The following is an 18,218-nucleotide window of genomic DNA, read 5'->3' as shown; positions in this document are numbered from 1 at the left end:
TCAGAGAATTAACATTACTCAGTAGTATCATTTAATGTATAGTCCATGCCCAAATGACCCCAGTTGTTTCAAAATGCATCATATATTCCCAAAGTACTCATCAAAATGCCTCTGTGAGGAAGATTATACTTGTTCTTATATTGCAGATGACAAAAATAAGATTCCAAAATAGGAAGCATGAACCAGTGTGCAATAAGTATTGTACTTTGTCAGCCATCGTTGACATATGGCTTCTTGCACCTACAGCCTTGGAAACCACTTGGGTTTTGAGCCAGCAACAGCGAGAGGACCCCCGGTTTAGCAGCCCAGTGGGTCTGCCTTGTTGAAGAGTGGCTCTCCATTCTACAGTTCTGTCATTTGACTCCTATGCTTTGTTTTTAATATTGCTGTAATTTGGGGGCACTCACTCTTTCCTAAAAATCTCAGTTTCTAGAGTTCACATGGTCCCTGTCAAAGTATAGTTCTTGGACTGCAGGATTAGGTGTCAGGCAAAGATAATGTTGGCATTTGCCTCTGTTTAGGATCACTGCAGTTAAATTTCTTTACTGCAGAATGGTTGGGTGCTATGTGCAAATCAGGCTAAGAATAACTCCGTTAGTTTGAGTTTTTTTGTTAGAGTGGATTATTTAAGGGTCTCAGGTATATTTCATTTTAAACCATAGTTAAAGTTTGGAGCTCCCAGTCAAAAAAACCTGAAAGTGGCCTCATAACTACCTCCCCTTCCACCTTTTCTCCTCCTTTCCACTAGACCTTTTAAAGAACCCTTTGACTCTGGTGACCATTAAATTGACAAAGAGAGGAGATCAGGGGCAATGGGAGCCCAGGGAGAGGGAGCGGGGTAACGACCCCTAGAGGGTGGGGGAGGAGTGGTACATACTTAAGTCCCTTAAGGATGCAGTTGCTGAAAGAACTTGTGACGACCTAAACAATTGAATTTCAGCACTTTTTGGATCTGGGACACTTTCTCAGGCTGGTTTGCCTTTTAATAGTTCCTCACCCAGCAGTCAGGCAGGGAAGAGGGACCCATTCCAGCTCCTACATTTAACAAATCCTCTCAACTCTTTGCATTTGTAGGCTGACCGCTCCCTCTGTCCCCTTCCCCCCCCACCCCCACCCCCGACCCCCGGTCCTCCGTCCCCACCCCCTCCCCGTATCCGGCCTGTGCTCCTCCCACAGCCTCCAGCAGGGGTGGGCTGCCTACACTCAGAAGCGCCCTGGGCTTCTGAGAATGACAGGAGAACTGACGCTCCTGGTCCCGGCTCACCAGGGTTCCCGTTAGCACTTGTAATCTTATAAATCAGGGGAAAGCACTGCAGTTTGCAGTCTGCCATGAGCATTTATATCCATCTTCTATGTAGGTGTGCCGTGCACAGCTTTCTCTTTCTCAGCAGCTCTCCCCCTTCCCATGACAGCTCTGAGACGTGGGGCTGTTGTGTAGTGATAGTTATTTCCATTTCCATTCTGCCACTCGGGTTAGTTAGCTGCTGTTCCGATTTATAGGGCTGTATAAAGTAGGAAAAGAGATTGAGGAAATAGGAAATTTTGTCTTTCATCATTATCATTGTCAAAACAGAGTTCTCCTTATGTTTCTGAAACTTACAAAGCCTAGTTATTTAAGCTCCAAGTTTTTTTTTTTATTGGCCGCACCATGCAGTATGCGGGATCTTAGTTCCCCGACCAGGGATGGAACCCATGCCCCCTGCAGTGGAAGCATGGAGTCTTAACCACTGGACCGCCAGGGAAGTCCCCAAGTGTTTTTATTAATTAAACTTTTTATTGACATACTGAAAAGACACAGATCATAAGAGTACAGCTTGATAAATTTACGCAAACTCAACAGACTCGGTAACCAGCATTGAAGAAGAAAAAAACAGGTCGTTACCAGCACCCCAGAAACCACCTTCCCAGGGTGACCACCGTCCTGACTTCTCACAGCATAGATGAGTTTCAGCCCATTTTTGTATTTTATAGGAACTGTGTTCCAAGTATTTGACAAGTAAAACAAAACTGAATATATTTTAAAAAGAAAGGGACTTAGAAGCCCATATATACCTTTGGACTAGAGGAGGTCCAGGGTAAGAAAGAGCAGAATGTGAATGTCAAAGCAGTGTGTTTTCTTTCACTGTTTCTGAAACGGAAGGGTGACATTACAGCAGTGAATCACATGCTGGGAGTGACAGAGGAGCCCAGAGGACCTGTGGAGAAAATCATAGTAATAGAAATGCACCTACAATTGCCACATCCAAAGGTTATGTGCTTGGGGGAATTTTTAATACGTATTTGCTTTGGAACTTCCAAGAGGTCTCTGTGTGTGTGTGTGTGTGTGTGTGTGTGTGTGTGTGTGTGTTCCGTTGCCTTACAGATTAAATCATAGCAACTTTCTGAGATGGGAGGTCTTGGTCCCCCTTTTCCAGTCTTTATGTAGAGTGGGACCCTACCTTCCCAGCTGGTGATCAGAGGAGCCAGGTCAGAAAATGGTCAGGGCCCACTGTGCTGGAATGAGAGTCAAGGCCAGCCAGACCCCTTAAATATTCTAGGGGGTTTGTCTTCTTTGATTGGGTTGTTCTATGAAAATAGTCTTTCAGTCTTCAAGGGACTCTAGCAGTTTTCTCAAACAGGACAGATCTTGAAATCTGACTTTTCCAGTACCTTGGTTATACCCCAGTCACTGGCTAGTATTATGACACAGAACTTGAGGGAGGTAAGGTTCTCAAGTGAAGATTTAAACCCACTTGCAACCTTCTCTGAATTATAAAATGAAGTGAATTTTACAAGAAAAAATTTTTACTCTGGTGCTTCAAAAAAGCCATTTTGCTCCACAAAGTGAAAGAACATTTTGTAGAACCTGGCATGACAGAAATTGATGGCTTGTTTCATTTTCCTTGGAGAATTAAAAATGCTTCACATGCATCACTTTATATTTTAAGTAGTCCAATGAGGTATATGTTTAAATGGGATACATAATTTAGTAAAGGTCAGTAGTAAAATGGAACTAATTTTTTATTATGCAAACAATGACTAATTTTGCACTAGGAAAATAATGCCTTTTATCAAGGAGCAGTTAAGGGGATTTATCTTGCCATCCAGAGATAATTCAGTTATTCCCTTCTGGGTAAAAATTAGCGTTGCAAAACCACATTTTCTAAGATCGTTTATTTAGTACCCAAAACATTTCTAATAGTTAAGGCATCTGTAAAAGCAGCCATTTACTTTGTCTGCATTATTATTATTTGGCAGACTTCTCAATCTTTGTTTCAGATGCAAGGTACCTGCAGAGTACAGACATTTTGAGATAAGAAAACCTTGAATCCACATTCAGTATTGAGAAGGTTATACTTATGTATTTCATCTTTCATAATTAAATTTAAAGCACTTATTTGCCTATATCATACTCTTAGATTTTTTTGTTACTATTAGTTTCATGGCCTAAGTCACATTCTTATGAATATTTTGCAGCAAACTAAGGAGACTAAAAAGTAAAGCGACTCTTTATTAAACAAATATAACATAATTTATACAGATAGATGAGTGTTGTCTCCTTCAGAATAAACCCCTCTGAATTCGGGATCTTTTTTCCAGCAAGGTTGCCTCAGGATCTAGGGCCTTAGCTTTTGAGACTTAAAAGTAACGTGGAACCAAATCTGGTAAAAACGTAAAGGGTGAGCAGCTTACCGAGATATGCTAGGGAGGGAGCTAGCATATCTTGAATCTCCATAAGAAGACTTGTATATGCATCAGTGTCCCTGCAAGAAGGGAACTGCTGTCTCCATTTGATAGCTGGGCAAGTTCAAAGAAGTAAATGGCCCACCCAAGTTCACATAACTAGTAAGTGGGTTTGATCTCAGAGTCATTTACTCTTCCTGTCTATTATGCTGATTATTTTATTTATGCTTTTTCTAACTGTATTTAAAAGAATGTATCTCTATAGTCAGAACACTGATTTTTTTTGGTCTGGTTTATGAACCGTTTACAGATGTAAATGAACAAGAGGATATAAAAAATATTTTGAAAAATGTTACCATTATTGAAATAAGCAGCTTCTTGAGAGGAGAACACTAATATAGATGTCTGTGTTCTGTTAATGTATATGAGAAAATGAGTGAAATTCTGTGTCGTATATGATAGATGACCTCACCCGTTTTTCTAAATTATCTGATTTGAATTTCACACTGGATTTTTAAAAAATTTGTTAATTAACCTATTGGATTGAGAGTCACTCATTTCAACAGTATGTAAGTGACTTGAGGAACTTTAACTCAATTAGTTTTGGCTAGAGAGCTAGAGGCACTTGCTGCCATAAGATCGTGCTTTCATAGACAGATAATCTTGCTGCCTTGGACCACCAGGCAACACTAAAAGTGGGAGTTTAGGCCCCTGTGAGGCTGCGGCCCCAGGTTGGGTCGGAGGCCACTGCCATCTGGAGGTTAGGCCGGAGGGTGCTCTGGGTGGCACAGTGCTTGGTGCAGGTGGTTTTAAGTTTTTAAGGAATTGGAATTTTGCTAGTAATGTCCCTTTTCTAAGGGTATCAGCATAGAATTTTTGAGATGTAGCAAATAAAACATTTTCATATCCTAAGTCCAAGACTACTTATTGCTCTTATGTTTTGTGACTTTTTAATCTACATTATTAAAATATTTTATATCATTAAAAAGATACTTCTGTCGAGTCCAAAATATATAAGGGTAGTATTCAAATTCCACACAGTTCTTGGCACATATGGGTGCCCAATAAATGTTTTCTGAGCTGAATCGAACACAAAAATTTACAAAGTATGTTGAATGTACTATACCATATTTTATAGTCTCTTATAGAGATCTGTTTGCTGACATGGGTAAACCTTTTTTTTCAAATACACTAAGCAGGACAGTAGAGTATTTCATACAATATAATTGACAAAAAAATGAAAAAGTGTTATATACCTAACACATTAAGTAAGGTGGGCCAATGAGACGGAGAACCAGGGAGCTGAGGAGAAGCCAGGCAGGAAGCCCTGTGCTCCTCTGGAAGTGTCAGGGCCAGCTCCGGGTGGTGAGTCTTACTCAAGACAAACTCGTGCCAATCATTTAAAAAAATCTCTTTCCAGAAACCAAAAGCTCCAGCATCTCCTGCCACAGAAGAGGATCCCTGCCCTTCCTTTCCAAAACCCCCAGTGGACCCCGCGAAGATTAGAAGGATAAGCAGTGCCCGGGCGCGCTTACTCAGGGCGGCCTCGCAGGGGGCTCTTCTGCCAGACAGGACCCTTCCTCCTGCTCAGCGTAAGGCCACATAACATCCTTTAAAACCTGGTGGCAAGCATGTTTCTTGAGTTTGCACACAAGAGTTATTTTTATATGATGTTTTTCAAACTGCACATGATTTTTTATGTTAACTTAGTTAATATTGTGCAAAAGCTGGTTAAGAAACATTTTATGGGTGTTTATAAAGAATACCTAAATATAAGGTTTTTTTAAAAAATGTTACTTGGTAGAAAAAGAATATTAGGATAAGTGTTCTTTAATGAATGCAGTCACCTATTGATATATTGGAAATCATTTCTAAATTAGAGTTCAAAAAGTTAATTTCATTAGGCATATTTAAGATTCATATAATGTACACTAAGCTTAGGTCTTTGAAAATACCTTTCTGATCCCATGTGAAAATGTAAGCACAAGTTGAATGGGGCTTATCCTGTGGCCACAGAAGTGCCGGCATGTATCTAAACCTGGAAACAAAGAAGCTAAAAACCTCAAATCCTAAGGAATGCCCCCAATAATAGGAATCACCCCCTGTCCAGGGCACACTAAGAGTTTTTCAAACTGTAGGAAATGTCCCATTAGTGGGATGACAATCCATTTAGTGGATCACACCAGCATTTAAAACAATGAAGTAGAATAAAATAGAATGGAAAATATCAGGGCACTTGCAGACAATAAATGTTAGTATGGCTTCAAGGACTTTACTTCAGTCACGTACATGTGTGTTCAGGATCATGTTACAAGTTTACTATACATCATATTTATATTACAAATTTATCATTACTATATGTAGCCCCAAAAGTTAGAAATCCACTTTAACAGGGGCTGATAGAATTGGCCCTCCTTCAGTCAACAGGATTGATGAAGAGGAGGGATAGGTTTACACTCACAGAGAGGAGATAATCTGAAGATGATCCCAAAAGTTACAAGCCACCACCTTAGGATCCTACTTGTTTGACATACAAGCCTTTTCTTTAAATTAGTCACCAACATTTAAATGTAGAAGATCTCATGGAAGAATCTAGATGTATGACTTTTTGTGAAAAATTGGAAGATCTGGCAGCGCTGGGCGCGCTTTGTGTGCAGCCCCCATGGGGAGCGATTGAGCTGAGTAGTCCCCAGCCCCGTTAGCCCGGGATGTGATCTGCAGTCCCCATGTCTCCCCAGCCCACTGCTCTCATTTTCCTGTCTGGTCCCTAGTGATCCCTGACACAGCTGAAGAGGTAGAATCAAGGAGAAAGGAAAAGACAGAGGCAGCGCAGGGTGTGCGTGCCACACCTCAGTGGCGTACGGAGTGTGTAATTAGGCAATCTGCTTTACCTTGATGTCCCAATTTGTTCCTTTTCTAACAGTCAATCAGATATTTATTGAGCCCCTACTAACTGCCAGGTACCAGTCTAGGCCAGCAGAGTCCTGCCCGCAAAGAGCTTGTGAGGGGAGACAGGCAATAAACTGGAAAGCCAAGAAGTAAGACAGTTGGGTTCTGAGTGCTAAGAAGAAGGTGAGCTAGATGCTGGGCTGGGGAGTGACTGTGGCAGGAGGAATCGTGTCACCTCTGGAAGGTGTCCTTGAGGAGGTGGCCTCTGAGTTGAAATGTGAATAATGAGGAGAAGGCAGCCGGGTGGAAATCTGTAAACACAGTGCCCAGGCTGAAGCTGAGGCCGTAGATGGACGCAGACTCGGCTGGTGGACCCCAAGGCCCATGTGGCTGGAAGGGGGAGGGAGCTGAGGACACAGGGCCCATTCAGGGCCGGGCCAGGGGGGGACATGGCCAGGACTTTATTCTTCCTGCAAGTGAAAAGCCAGGGCAGGGTTTAAGCAAGGGAGAGACATCATTTGATTTCTGTTTCTTAATAGTAGCTGCACGTTTAGACTCACCCGAGGAACTTTTCAGACATTGCACCACCAGGGCCCCAGTCAGACCAGTTACATCAGAAAGGATTGGTACTTATGGGAGCCGAGTCCTTGCCAAGGTGAGAGGCAATGGGCTCGGGAGCCACGGTGCAGGGTGAGGTCAGACTCGGATAGGAACAGGGTCACTTCTTGTAAACAGGATGGCAGAGCTGGAGTGAGGGTTGCAGAGCTGTTGTTTATCAGATGTTCTTGCTTCTGAGCCTGAATGCTGCACACATTTAACTCTCGGTGGCTCCCATTTGAAAATCCTGCTGCTTGCTGAGCTGTTGCCATGTACGTGAAGGTGACAGGAGAGACAGATGTTTCCCCACCAGCCGAAGCATGTCTCTGTTTCTGTTCTTTCATCCACCCTGTTGGCAGTTGCCCCCTTCACCACTCCCATCATCCCTGCGGTCTGGTCTGCGTCAGCACCCAGGAAACAGTGGCAGTAAAAAGTCATTGTCTTTTTAAAAGCACACATCACCCAATTTAAAAAACCATTCTAATGCTCCAGCCTTGGACTCCTTGTCCTTTGTACAGGAGCTCCCTGGGCTTGTTTCAGAGTCCCTGTTGTTTAGAAAAGGTATCCTTTGTTGGGTAACAGGCTGTAAAGGCCTGTGCTGGAGACTGAGACAGAGGGAGTGTCCCTGCCCCTGGTGTTAAGTCATTAGTAGCTGACACCTCCCCAGGCAGGGCTGGGGGTGCGGTGGCAGGTTTGGAATTCCTGTTTGAAGAAAGTGAAAGAAGAGATGTGTGTCATCATGTTCGTAGGGCCAGCAGTTTAATCGCTTGTGTTCAAATAGGGTTTTTGGCTGGAGGTAACCGTGTTGCTAACGCCGCCCCCCCCCACCTCCCGTTACTCCAGCTGGACGGAGACCTCAGTGCGGGCTCCACCTTCTCACGATCTCTGTCATCTTAGCCACCACGGACAGGCTTCCTACGTGGGCTTCCTAAATATCCCCGGGTCTGTATTCTCCATCCCACCACTGCCGCACTGCTTTTATCACCTCTTGCCTTGTCCCTGGTCATCCAGTGCTCCTGTCCTGCTCCACCCCCCGCTCGCTGGGGGGCTGCAGGTGGGTCAACACAAGGACCCTGGCCCTTGGAGCAGCCAGCAGCGCGTGGGCACCAAGCGCCCACGCAGACATGGCTGTGAGCAGCGGCCTTGTCCCTTCATCCCAGTGGGCCATGAAAGATGATGGTTTTCTCTTCGTGTGCCATAAGGGACAAGAGGTCAGGAAGCAAATAAAAATTAGATTGCATCATCTTCTTGCTGAAAACCTTTCAGAGGGCCCCCCGTGCCTAAAGGAGTGCTTGCCAAACAGTTCCAGGGAACACTTTTGGCAAAAATATTAATAGCTCTTCCTTGGAGAAAGGGTCCTGTGCTCAATCTGTGCCTACTTTCTCTCCCTCCTGGAGAGCCACAGTGCACGTGAGCATATTAAAGGGTGGGGAAGGCCATCTAGTAAAGTCACCTGTTTCATTTTAATTCAGCCCAGCATTTTACAAACCTGCTTGACTGTGGAATCTGTCTTTTGGGGAACACAGTTTGGGAAACCCCGACCTAGCGCAGAAGTTGGCAAACTTCTTCTGTAAAGGGCCAGAGAGTGAATATTTTAGACCTAGTGGGCCATAGAGTCTCTGTTCAACCTACTCAACTCTGCCATTGCAGCAGGAAATCAACCATAGACTGATTTGTGGCCACTAAAATTTGAATTTCATATAATTTTCACATGTTACAAAATATTGTTCTTTTGATTTCTTTTTTTTTTTTTTTTTTTTGCTCAACCATTTAAAAATATAAAAGCCATTCTTAGCTTGCAGGCTATACAGAAACAGGCGGCAGGCCAGATTTGGTGGGGCTGCAGTTTGCTGACTCCTGGTCCAGGGGATGAAGTCTTCACTGTCCAGCGTGCATAGTTCTGCCCCAGCCTAACATTCCAGGCCCTTCTCGCCCCTCTCCTTTGTCTGCCTACACCCCCTGCCCCTGGTCTGCGCACCAGCAATATGGAACCCTTGCAGTTCCCCACACCCATCCTGCTGTTTCATGCCTCATGCAGTCTCTGCTATATAATTCGCTGGACCCAGTGCATAGTGAGAATGTGGAGCTCTTTGTTCAAAAATTGTTTAGAATTTCAAGATGGCAACAGCACAGCGTTAAACCAAGTGCAAGGCCCTTCTAAGCATGGGGCCCTGCTTGACTGTACAGCTTGGACACACTTGAAGCTGACTCTCATGCCAGACTTTTGTTCCCTTTTCTCAGAACTTTTTTTTGGCCTCCTGTTAACCCTTTGGAATGCTTTTCAGGCTCCACCTTCTCTATGAATCTTTCCCTGACCAACTCCAACCCCTCAGGACTCCCCTGCTCTCTTACTTGTCCTTACCTGGCGCAGACCACACTGTACTGCATCTCTGTCTGGATGCATCTGCCTCTCTGTTTCCCTACTGGACTGAACAACTTCAGTAGGAAAAGGGGTTTTCTCTATTTGAAGCCCGAGAGCTTGAAACGGGGCATAGTCTATAGTAAGTGCCAAAGAAACCATCTGTGAAACAGGACAGTTCCTACACGGTAAGGCTACTGGTTGTAGAATCCTTTTGAAGTGTACCATGATCTGTTACAAAATTAGTACAACATGCTGCACATATTTTCCAGAGAGACCCAGAGCATCGTTACTCATGTTCAGTTGAATGGTGGACATCCAGCAGGAGTAAGAGTGAGCCCCGGGGCCACTCTTCGCTGTAGTAATAACTGACAGCTCGCTCCAGTAGATTGTGAAGACAGAGGGGCTGCCGCTCCTCCGTCCACAAGTAGGGTTGCATTTTTCCCTCTGGAACAGAAGCTCCATGGCGGCTGGGACTTCTCAGTTCACCACTGGACCACCAGCCCCTGGAACGGCATCTGGCACACGGCAGTGGATGCTTCATAAATATTTGTGGAGTGAAAGAAACGAATACTAAAATATAGGGACAGGCTAACAATGCTTTGTAATCTAAAATGAAGTATGTGCTTTGTAATTCAGTCCTAAAGATATTTAAGGTTGTCCGGTGCTGTGGAGAGAGCCCTGGACTAGAAGTCAGGATTCGTGGGTTCCATTAGTAATAATGATCATAACTTCTAGGTTTTGAGCGTGCTAGCACCACGGAAGTCACTTTACCAGGCCGTATCACTTGGGACCACTTGAGGAAGGGGAGAGAAGCTGAGTGAGCTGCCTGCATCACACAGCCTGTACTTGACCCCAAGTCTGATGGAATGCCAAGCCCGTGCTCTCCCCACCATACAGTCCCGGCTCTCCCCGAACCTGCTCTGTGACCTTAGACTGGTCACCTTACCTTTTGGGTTCTCAATTTTCTCATCTGAAAAATGAAGGTTAGGCTAGCCAATCTCTAAGGCTCCTTTCTGTTGTAAAATCCAGTGTTTGGAGAGCACGGAGCTTAGTCAGAGGAGCAGACGAGGTGGTTTTGTTATTGTTGGTCTTTATTGGTTTGATGGTTCAAGTGCAGAAGAGGAAACCTTGAGTCATTTTGGAAAAGCTTGCAAAACTATTTCTCTATATGAAGCTCATCCCTCTTGCCCCTTTGAAAAACATATTTTATCACGGACTAGAGTATAGTAGCAGCATCGTGGGTAAGCTATTCCTAACGTCAATTTGCTGATGAAGAAACAGTGTTGTATTTTAAGTCTAAGGATCTGTAGCCGTAAACACAGTAGGTGTTTCAGTTCAGAGACTGGACTTCTTTTTTGCAACTTTATCTTATTCCTTTTTAGAAAGCCTTCTAAGTGTTTCAGTGCCCTCCTGTGTCCCCGCCTGGGAGTCGTCTGCTGGGCCTCCAAGAGCCGGCCCTGCTCCTCTGATCGCCTTTCTCCTCCCCCTCCCGTCACACACGCCACTTGAGCATGCCAGGCACACTCCTGCCTTTGGGCCTCCGCCCCAGCTGTCCCCTCTGCTGGAAATACTGTCCCTCATCATCTGATGGCTTGATGCCTTACCTCCAGTAAGGGTTTGCCTGCCATGCCCACCTGTTCAAGATTGCTACCTGCCCCAGTTCCCAATCCCCTTTTACCCTTCTCCACTTTTCTACTTTTGCTTTTTTCCATAGCACTTATTATCTTATGTACTTCATTTATTATGGTCTGTTACTTATTGTCTATTGTGTAAACAGGTGTACTGTTAGGATGTAAGCCCTATGAGGGCAGGGATCTTTGCTCTGTCACTAATGCATCCCAAGTGCTTAGGACAGTGCCTGACATCAGGAAGGCACTCAGTAAATATTTCTGAATGAAAAATTACTAACATGATCAAATTCAGGAAGAAGAATTGTTACGGGACACAGAAGTGTTTATGTGGACTTCGGTAGTTCATAAACCTCAATTCGAGTATTTACCTACAGGTAGACTCAAAGCTAATAGAGCTAAGAGTCTATTCATTTTTATCTGCTATATTGATGATGTCAAACCTAAAATAGTGGTGAGGTCTTGCATATGTTCAGGGAGGTTTTATCCATACAATTCCAGACTTGATTACTGTAAGTCATGTGTAGTTTTAAAATTGTATAAATTCTTGGATTGAAAAAAATATTGAACGATAGTGATTCCTAAAATAAGAAATGCTTTGACAAAACGTTTCCTTGGTTATTACAGCAAAGAAGAGAGTTGAACCCAAAGAAACAGTTACGATGGGGGACTCTATGGTGAAAGTACATGGGATTTATTTAACAGAATCAAATGCCATTGGCCACTTGAGTCACCCACTTCAGCTAACGTATGACGGAGACTTCAGTGAAATCAAGGAGCAAGAAATTTTCAAAGGGACAGCATCCTTGCCATCTCATCTCAGAAGTGGAGGGTCAGTATTCTTTTCATTTAACTTTCCGGTCAGGACAACTATGTCATTTACCAGTTTGCTCTCTGTCTTATGTAGATGATTGATTTGCATTTTCCCCTTTTATATAAACAAAATTTAAGTTAATGATGCATGAGTAGGAGAGATTTCTTCTCACAGCTGAATGGGGTTGATTTTACATCTCCCTCTTTAATCCTCAGGAAAACATTCATACCTGCCAAAATGCTGCTTTGATAGGACTGTCAGAATAACGTCTCTGCTTTATTTGGGCTGTTCCAGCGAGCCCTTGAGTGATGACTGATGATTCTGTTTGTGTTACTTGGGATTCTTGCCCGGGCTGGAATGTCTCATTACCTCCCTTTAGGTTAGTTCGCTGTTGTTGACTCCACCAAAGAGTGGACACTTGATTTATTTTATTCTCCAGTAGAAACTTGGATTAGAATATTTATTTTGGAAACTAATAGTTAAAACAGGAGAGTCCTATGGATTTCTCTTATCTATGATATCTCACTACTAATCGCTCATAAAATGAATGATTGAGGATTACTCTATTTCATACCATGTTCCTAGATAAGGCTTTTTTCACCCCAGTCTGTGATCCTTTCACCCCCATCCCATCTAGGAACCCCTAAATTCATACTGTGTTCCTGTATAGGGCTTTCTAGACTTCCCCTAGAAAATTGAGGAGCAATTTTCCTACCATATTAAGACGTTGTAGAGAATGTTCGCTGTATGGACTGTGTGAATTCTTACACTGGTATTTTCCTAAAGAAGCCTTGACTAACTGGGGAACCAGGGTGGAGAATAGAGCAGGCTCTGTTTTCCAGTCCCAGTCAGTAGTGATGCTAAGCTAGGCAGAAGGTCTTGCACTGGACAGGGGCACTCAGTTAGAGATATTTTTCTGTGACTTTCCATTGGGTCATTGTGGGCAACTGCCCAGTTCAAATTTGCTCAACAAGATTAAATTCCATGGGCCATTTTAAGACCAAATGCTTGTTGCCCTCACTTAGATTTGGGTCTGACTTTGGCTTGTCCACATGTCGTGTGCTTAAAACTCCTCCCACCCCTACTGGCTGCTTGGCAGCAGGTTAGTTTAGCTGAACTGACCTTGTCTGCTGACACAGCCTGAAGAGCTTCGCACACACAGAATTTATATTAGGCAACCTAGTAGTCCTTGTAATGTCACTTTGCATTCAGAACATTTTTTAAATTAAAGTAAAAATGAAATGTCTCCTTAAGTGGAAGAGGACTTCAAATTGGGACTTTGGGAGTTGAGCACAAAACATCAAACTAGCCATTGCGACAAATCTTTTCCAGTTAGTGAATAAGAATAGGCTGCGGACCTCAGAGCTTAAACATAAAAGGCAGCAGGAAAACTTGTGTTTCTTTCAGCACTGAACTGAAAAGGAAACATTTATCTTGCTGCACCCATCCTTACAGTAATTAAAGTTGACTAGGAAAAACCAGACAAGACCTGTTTTCTTTTTTTTTTTTTTTTTTTTCCAAGCCTTCAGATGTTGCAGAATAATCTGGCAAGCCAGGGTTCATTATGTCTTCCTCAGTCTGGGACAGCAAAGGCATTTTCAATTACATATTTTATCCCACGAACAGCAAAGGAGAAATCAATTAGGGACTGGAGGCACTTCTTCCTGACTGTCCAAAGTTATGAGGCACAGGCGGCAGCACTAATTGTTTTCTTTTTGCCTTGTTAGGATGGCTTTTGCATCGTATAGTGATTGTGTCTGTTTTGGGTTTGCCATACACCCTGGCAAGTTTAACTTCCAGTAACATTTTGGCTTTCGGAATCTTTACCTCCTTTAATCACTGGATGGGAGTTTTGTTGAGGTGATTCCCCCACAAAATATTTTTATACAGTAGTATTAAAACAAACCAGAAAATGGAAACTGTTCGCAGTTCTTTCACTAATTACATTTGTGAATCAATCTGGAACACTTGATAGTTGTTTCTGGTAAACATTTAAGTGAATAATTCCAAGAAATGATCTTTGCTCTGCAGTGGAGTATTCCCAGTCTCGATGCTAAAGCCCTACCCTCAATTCACATGTTTTCATGTTTACACCAGCAAGTGGAAAATGAAGACTCTTGTCAGTGAACTGGGCTGGTAGGAGAAGGGAGGGAAGGGGTTGCGTAACTGGAAAAGGGGGCAGCAGGAGCTGACAGCGGGTGGAGGGCTGAGAAGGAGTGTGAGCCACTTCTGTAAAGGGGACAGAGGAAGTGAGATCATGTTCCTTGCTGGGTAGGACCAGCGCAGGGTCCTTGCTGCCAGTCCAGCAAGGACCCTGGAGGTGGGAGCCTCCACCTTCATGTCAGGGCTTCTTGGGCCAGGGAGAGAAAGGAGTAGTTTTAATTCAGTGAAACCACATTGATTTTAGGGAAACCTTTAATTTAGAATAAGCTCAGACCTGGGATGGACTGGAGTTTAACTTTATGCTGGTCATGATGGAAAAAGGACTTGCTAAGCAAGGCGTCATTGCCAGCAAGGTGGGCGGGGGGCGGGGAGGGAGCTCTCTCTAACTTTCCAGAAGAGAACGCAACCTCTAGCCCTTATTGAACTGTCGTCTTCAAACAGCGTGCCAATTACGACAGCCCATGTGTCCGTTTGAGGATTCAGTCAAGGTTTGGCAGGCCTGCTCTTAGCAACACCCCGTCTTCTCTTACTTTATGTTGCCATATGTTTTGAAAATAGCTTCCATTAGAATATGTATGTGTGTATATCTCCATCCATCATCCATCCACTGGTTCTATCTGATGAACCCCTTTATACATCTGCTTTTTAAAACCTTTTAAGGCTTTCTGTATAAATATTGTTCAAACTCTTGTGGTTTGGAAATGTGATTTTTAGGAGGAAAGCCCAACAGCAGTCAGTTGTGGAGAGTCAAGAACTCTTTGTTGGGGGGCCAGAGTCTGTGGATTTAGGATTGGTTCTCTCTCAGCCACTTGATTCAGCTGTATGTTCTTTGACATGTCTCTGAACACTTTCAGGGGGTCAGTTTTCTAATCTATAAAGTGGAAAAAACTGTGCTCCTTCACTTCCATCTCCTCCCAGCACTCACTATAGGCTGTGGAATGATAGCAGTTGGTTCAGAGGTGGGTACATGATCCAAGCCAGACCAATTGAATCCTTCCCTGGGACTTTTGCCAAAGCTTTTGGGGAAAGTGCTCTTTCTCCAGGTTCACAAGCTATAAAGATGATGTTGTCTTTATAGCCAACAGTGGCTATTTCATTGCCTTGTGGAGGGTGAGTCTGTCTGGGAAGTGATATATAAACAAACAGAGCCGAGGAATGGAGACAGTGACTGAGTTCAAGGATGACATATAAACCCCTAGATCCAGCTGTGCCTGAGGCCGCCACATCCACACTGCAGACTGCTCTGTTTCATGAGCCAATATGTTCCTTTTTCTTTCTCTCTCTCTTGCACTCTTCTTGCTTCCTTCCTTCTTTCCTTCCTTTTTCTTTTCTTTCCTTTTTTATCTTTCTTTCTTCTTTCCTTTATTGATTTATTTTGACAGGAACAGCTTATGGTACTTAAGATTAGGTTTATGTCACTTGGAATATTGCAACCAAAAGAATCTAGTTAACCTGCTAGACTTTATGAAATATAGATGAGGACAAGGGGGTAATTTGAGAGCAGACACCTCCTCAGACTTGAGCAAGAAACAAATCTCACTAAAAGCGAGTCTCTTAGTTAAGAAAGGTGTATCCAGTAGTCTTTAATTAAAGAAATGAGATCTAAGGATGTGGGCAGGCCACAGGAGAAATGGGGAAGCCACAGTAGAGGCCCCCTTCAAGATCCAGAGTGTGGGGAATTCCCTGGTGGTCCAGTGGTTAGGGCTCCGTGTTTTCATTGCTGAGGGCCCAGGTTCAATCCCTGGTCAGGGAACTAAGATCCCATAAGCTGTGCGGCACGGCCAAAAAAAAAAAAAGGAAAAAGATCCAGAGTGTGAAGTGACACGGGGGGAATGGAGCTGAGGGTGACACGCTCTCCTTGTTTCCTGTGATCCAGCCAGTTGGTGTGTGTGTTTACGGGGGAGGGAGTTTGATAGATTAGAACCCAAGGAACCTAGCCTGTAAAGGGGCTTTTCTGTGAGTCATGAAACCTGGTACATACAAACCAAGGGAACACACACTGCAGGTCAAGAAAAATAACAGACCTGGTGGATGGATATTCAGGAAAACTAAAGTTGAAGCTACTGAGCACCCCAGTTCTCTCCCTCCATGGACCATTTTCATTCTTCAACAAATACATGGCTCTGTTTCAAGATAAATAATGTTAGCACAAGAGTTAACATGGAACTTGAGCATGGGCTTTGTAAGGAACATAACAAAAGACAGATGAAGGAAATGGATCGCAAAAGGAACTACCCTCCAAGAATAAGGAGAGTTAAAACAATTGTCCACAGTGTCAAAGAAATTATAGATAATGTTGTTACCCTCTTTTTAAAAAAAGAGGAAAAGAGCTCTTTGTTGGGTTATAAGAATTCAAATTAGAGATTTTAAGCCCACATAAAGAATGAAAATATGCTCACATTTCTCAAAAAAGAAATGAAAGAAAAATGTATAAACATGGAGAGAAAAGCCACATTAGAAATTAAAAGTGAGAATAAAAGCAGCTGAAAATGCAATCAGACATGGTGGATAAGCTAGAGGAAATCATACATAAAGAAATGAATAAGAAAATAGAAAAATGATCAGAGAGATTGAGATGGGTATGGAAGGAATGACACTTGTATTCCTGAAGAGGAAAGTCGTCCTCGTCCTCCCCCTCCCCCTCCCCCATCTTACTTTGACTAAGTGCTAGGCACTCTTCCAAGTGATTTACATGTATTAACTCATTTAATATTCACAACAACCCACTGAGAATGGCAGAGATAATGAAAAGAAAAATATCAACATGATAGAAGACAACTTTCTGAAATAAAGATTTGAATCTGAAACTCAAATGGACACATCATGTCCCAACAAAATTTGATATGGAATAATCCACACTAAGACATCTCCAATAGCGCTCAGCACTGGAATACTACCCAGTACATAGTACAGACTCCATTAGTAATTGTTGATTGGGTGGGTAAATGCGAGAAGGTATCCTATGGCCATCAGGCTGAACAAGCAAGTCACATAGAAGGAAAAAAAGGCAGGCTGCCTCTGGCTTTGTTAGAGCTCCTCTTGGTGCCAGAAGACAGTGGAGTAAGGCTTATGAAGTCCTAAGTACAAGAAGGATAACCCAAGAATTATATTGCCAGCCAAGTTCCTTCAGCAAAAAGGCAACAGACATTTTCAGATGCGAATGCATTTGGGGACTATGGTACTCATGCACTTTCTAGAAAACTTTTTGACAACAAAATGATGAGTCAAAATTCAGAACTTAGGGCTTCCCTGGTGGCGTAGTGGTTGAGAATCTGCCTGCCAATGCAGGGGACACGGGTTCGAGCCCTGGTCTGGGAAGATCCCGCATGCCGCGGAGTGACTGGGCCCGTGAGCCACAACTACTGAGCCTGCGCGTCTGGAGCCTGTGCTCTGCAACAAGAGAGGCCGTGATAGTGAGAGGCCCACGCACCGTGATGAAGAGTGGCCCGCACTTGCCGCAACTAGAGAAGGCCCTCGCACAGAAACGAAGACCCAACACAGCCAAAAATAAATAAATAAATAAAATTTAAAAAAAAAAATTCAGAACTTAAATGGAGAAGCTATGGTAAAAGCATTCATGGTGAGTACTGACTTTGTTTTCATACTGAATTAAAGCTAAACAACTCTGAAAACAGTGGTTACGGAACAGAAACCTTGACAGTGTAATATTAGCATAAAGAACCAAAACTGGTACTTGGGAGGAAGTGTGAGTACTAATTGCTTCACTTCATAGTAGGGAATAGATTTGTCAGTAGCTACAGTCTGAAATTGAAATATATAGTTAAAAAAGAGTGATTTCAGCCTCCTAATGTTTTTCATTCTTTTCTTAACTTTAGAGAGATCTTTTAGAAACTAATGTCTCTTGTGAAGACCCATTCATCTGAAGTTCTACAATTCCTTCAGTTTCACCTCAATTTCTGTTTCTCTGTCATATTCAAGTAAAATTTATACTTCATACTTTTTAATTACAATGACACGTATGGTGTGATCCCATTTATATGTATCTTTTATCTGCCTTTCCCTCCAAGTCGCCCTTCTGTTCTTTCATTCTTTTATCTTTTCGTCTGAATATATGCAAAATATGTCTGGAATGATGTTTGCC

The 18,218-nt window shown here is 43.1% G+C and overlaps 1 protein-coding gene across 6 annotated transcripts in view; it reads left to right on the top strand.

The window, feature by feature from the left end:
* Window positions 1-18,218, top strand: part of ARMC2 (armadillo repeat containing 2) — a 222,709-nt gene that overhangs the window by 94,048 nt on the left and 110,443 nt on the right. For 5 of the 6 annotated variants that reach the window (XM_059941454.1, XM_059941451.1, XM_059941449.1 and 2 more), the window contains 2 exons: window positions 5,084-5,255; window positions 11,767-11,971. In XM_059941454.1, coding sequence (XP_059797437.1) covers window positions 5,084-5,255; window positions 11,767-11,971 — 377 coding nt within the window. The remainder of the gene's footprint in view (window positions 1-5,083; window positions 5,256-11,766; window positions 11,972-18,218) is intronic. The other variant, XM_059941455.1, reaches the window with a different exon arrangement.

This window comes from Balaenoptera ricei, chromosome 12 (genome assembly GCF_028023285.1).
Source record: "Balaenoptera ricei isolate mBalRic1 chromosome 12, mBalRic1.hap2, whole genome shotgun sequence".
In the NCBI taxonomy this organism is placed as follows: domain Eukaryota; kingdom Metazoa; phylum Chordata; class Mammalia; order Artiodactyla; family Balaenopteridae; genus Balaenoptera; species Balaenoptera ricei.
This window is presented reverse-complemented; position numbering and strand designations above follow the sequence as displayed.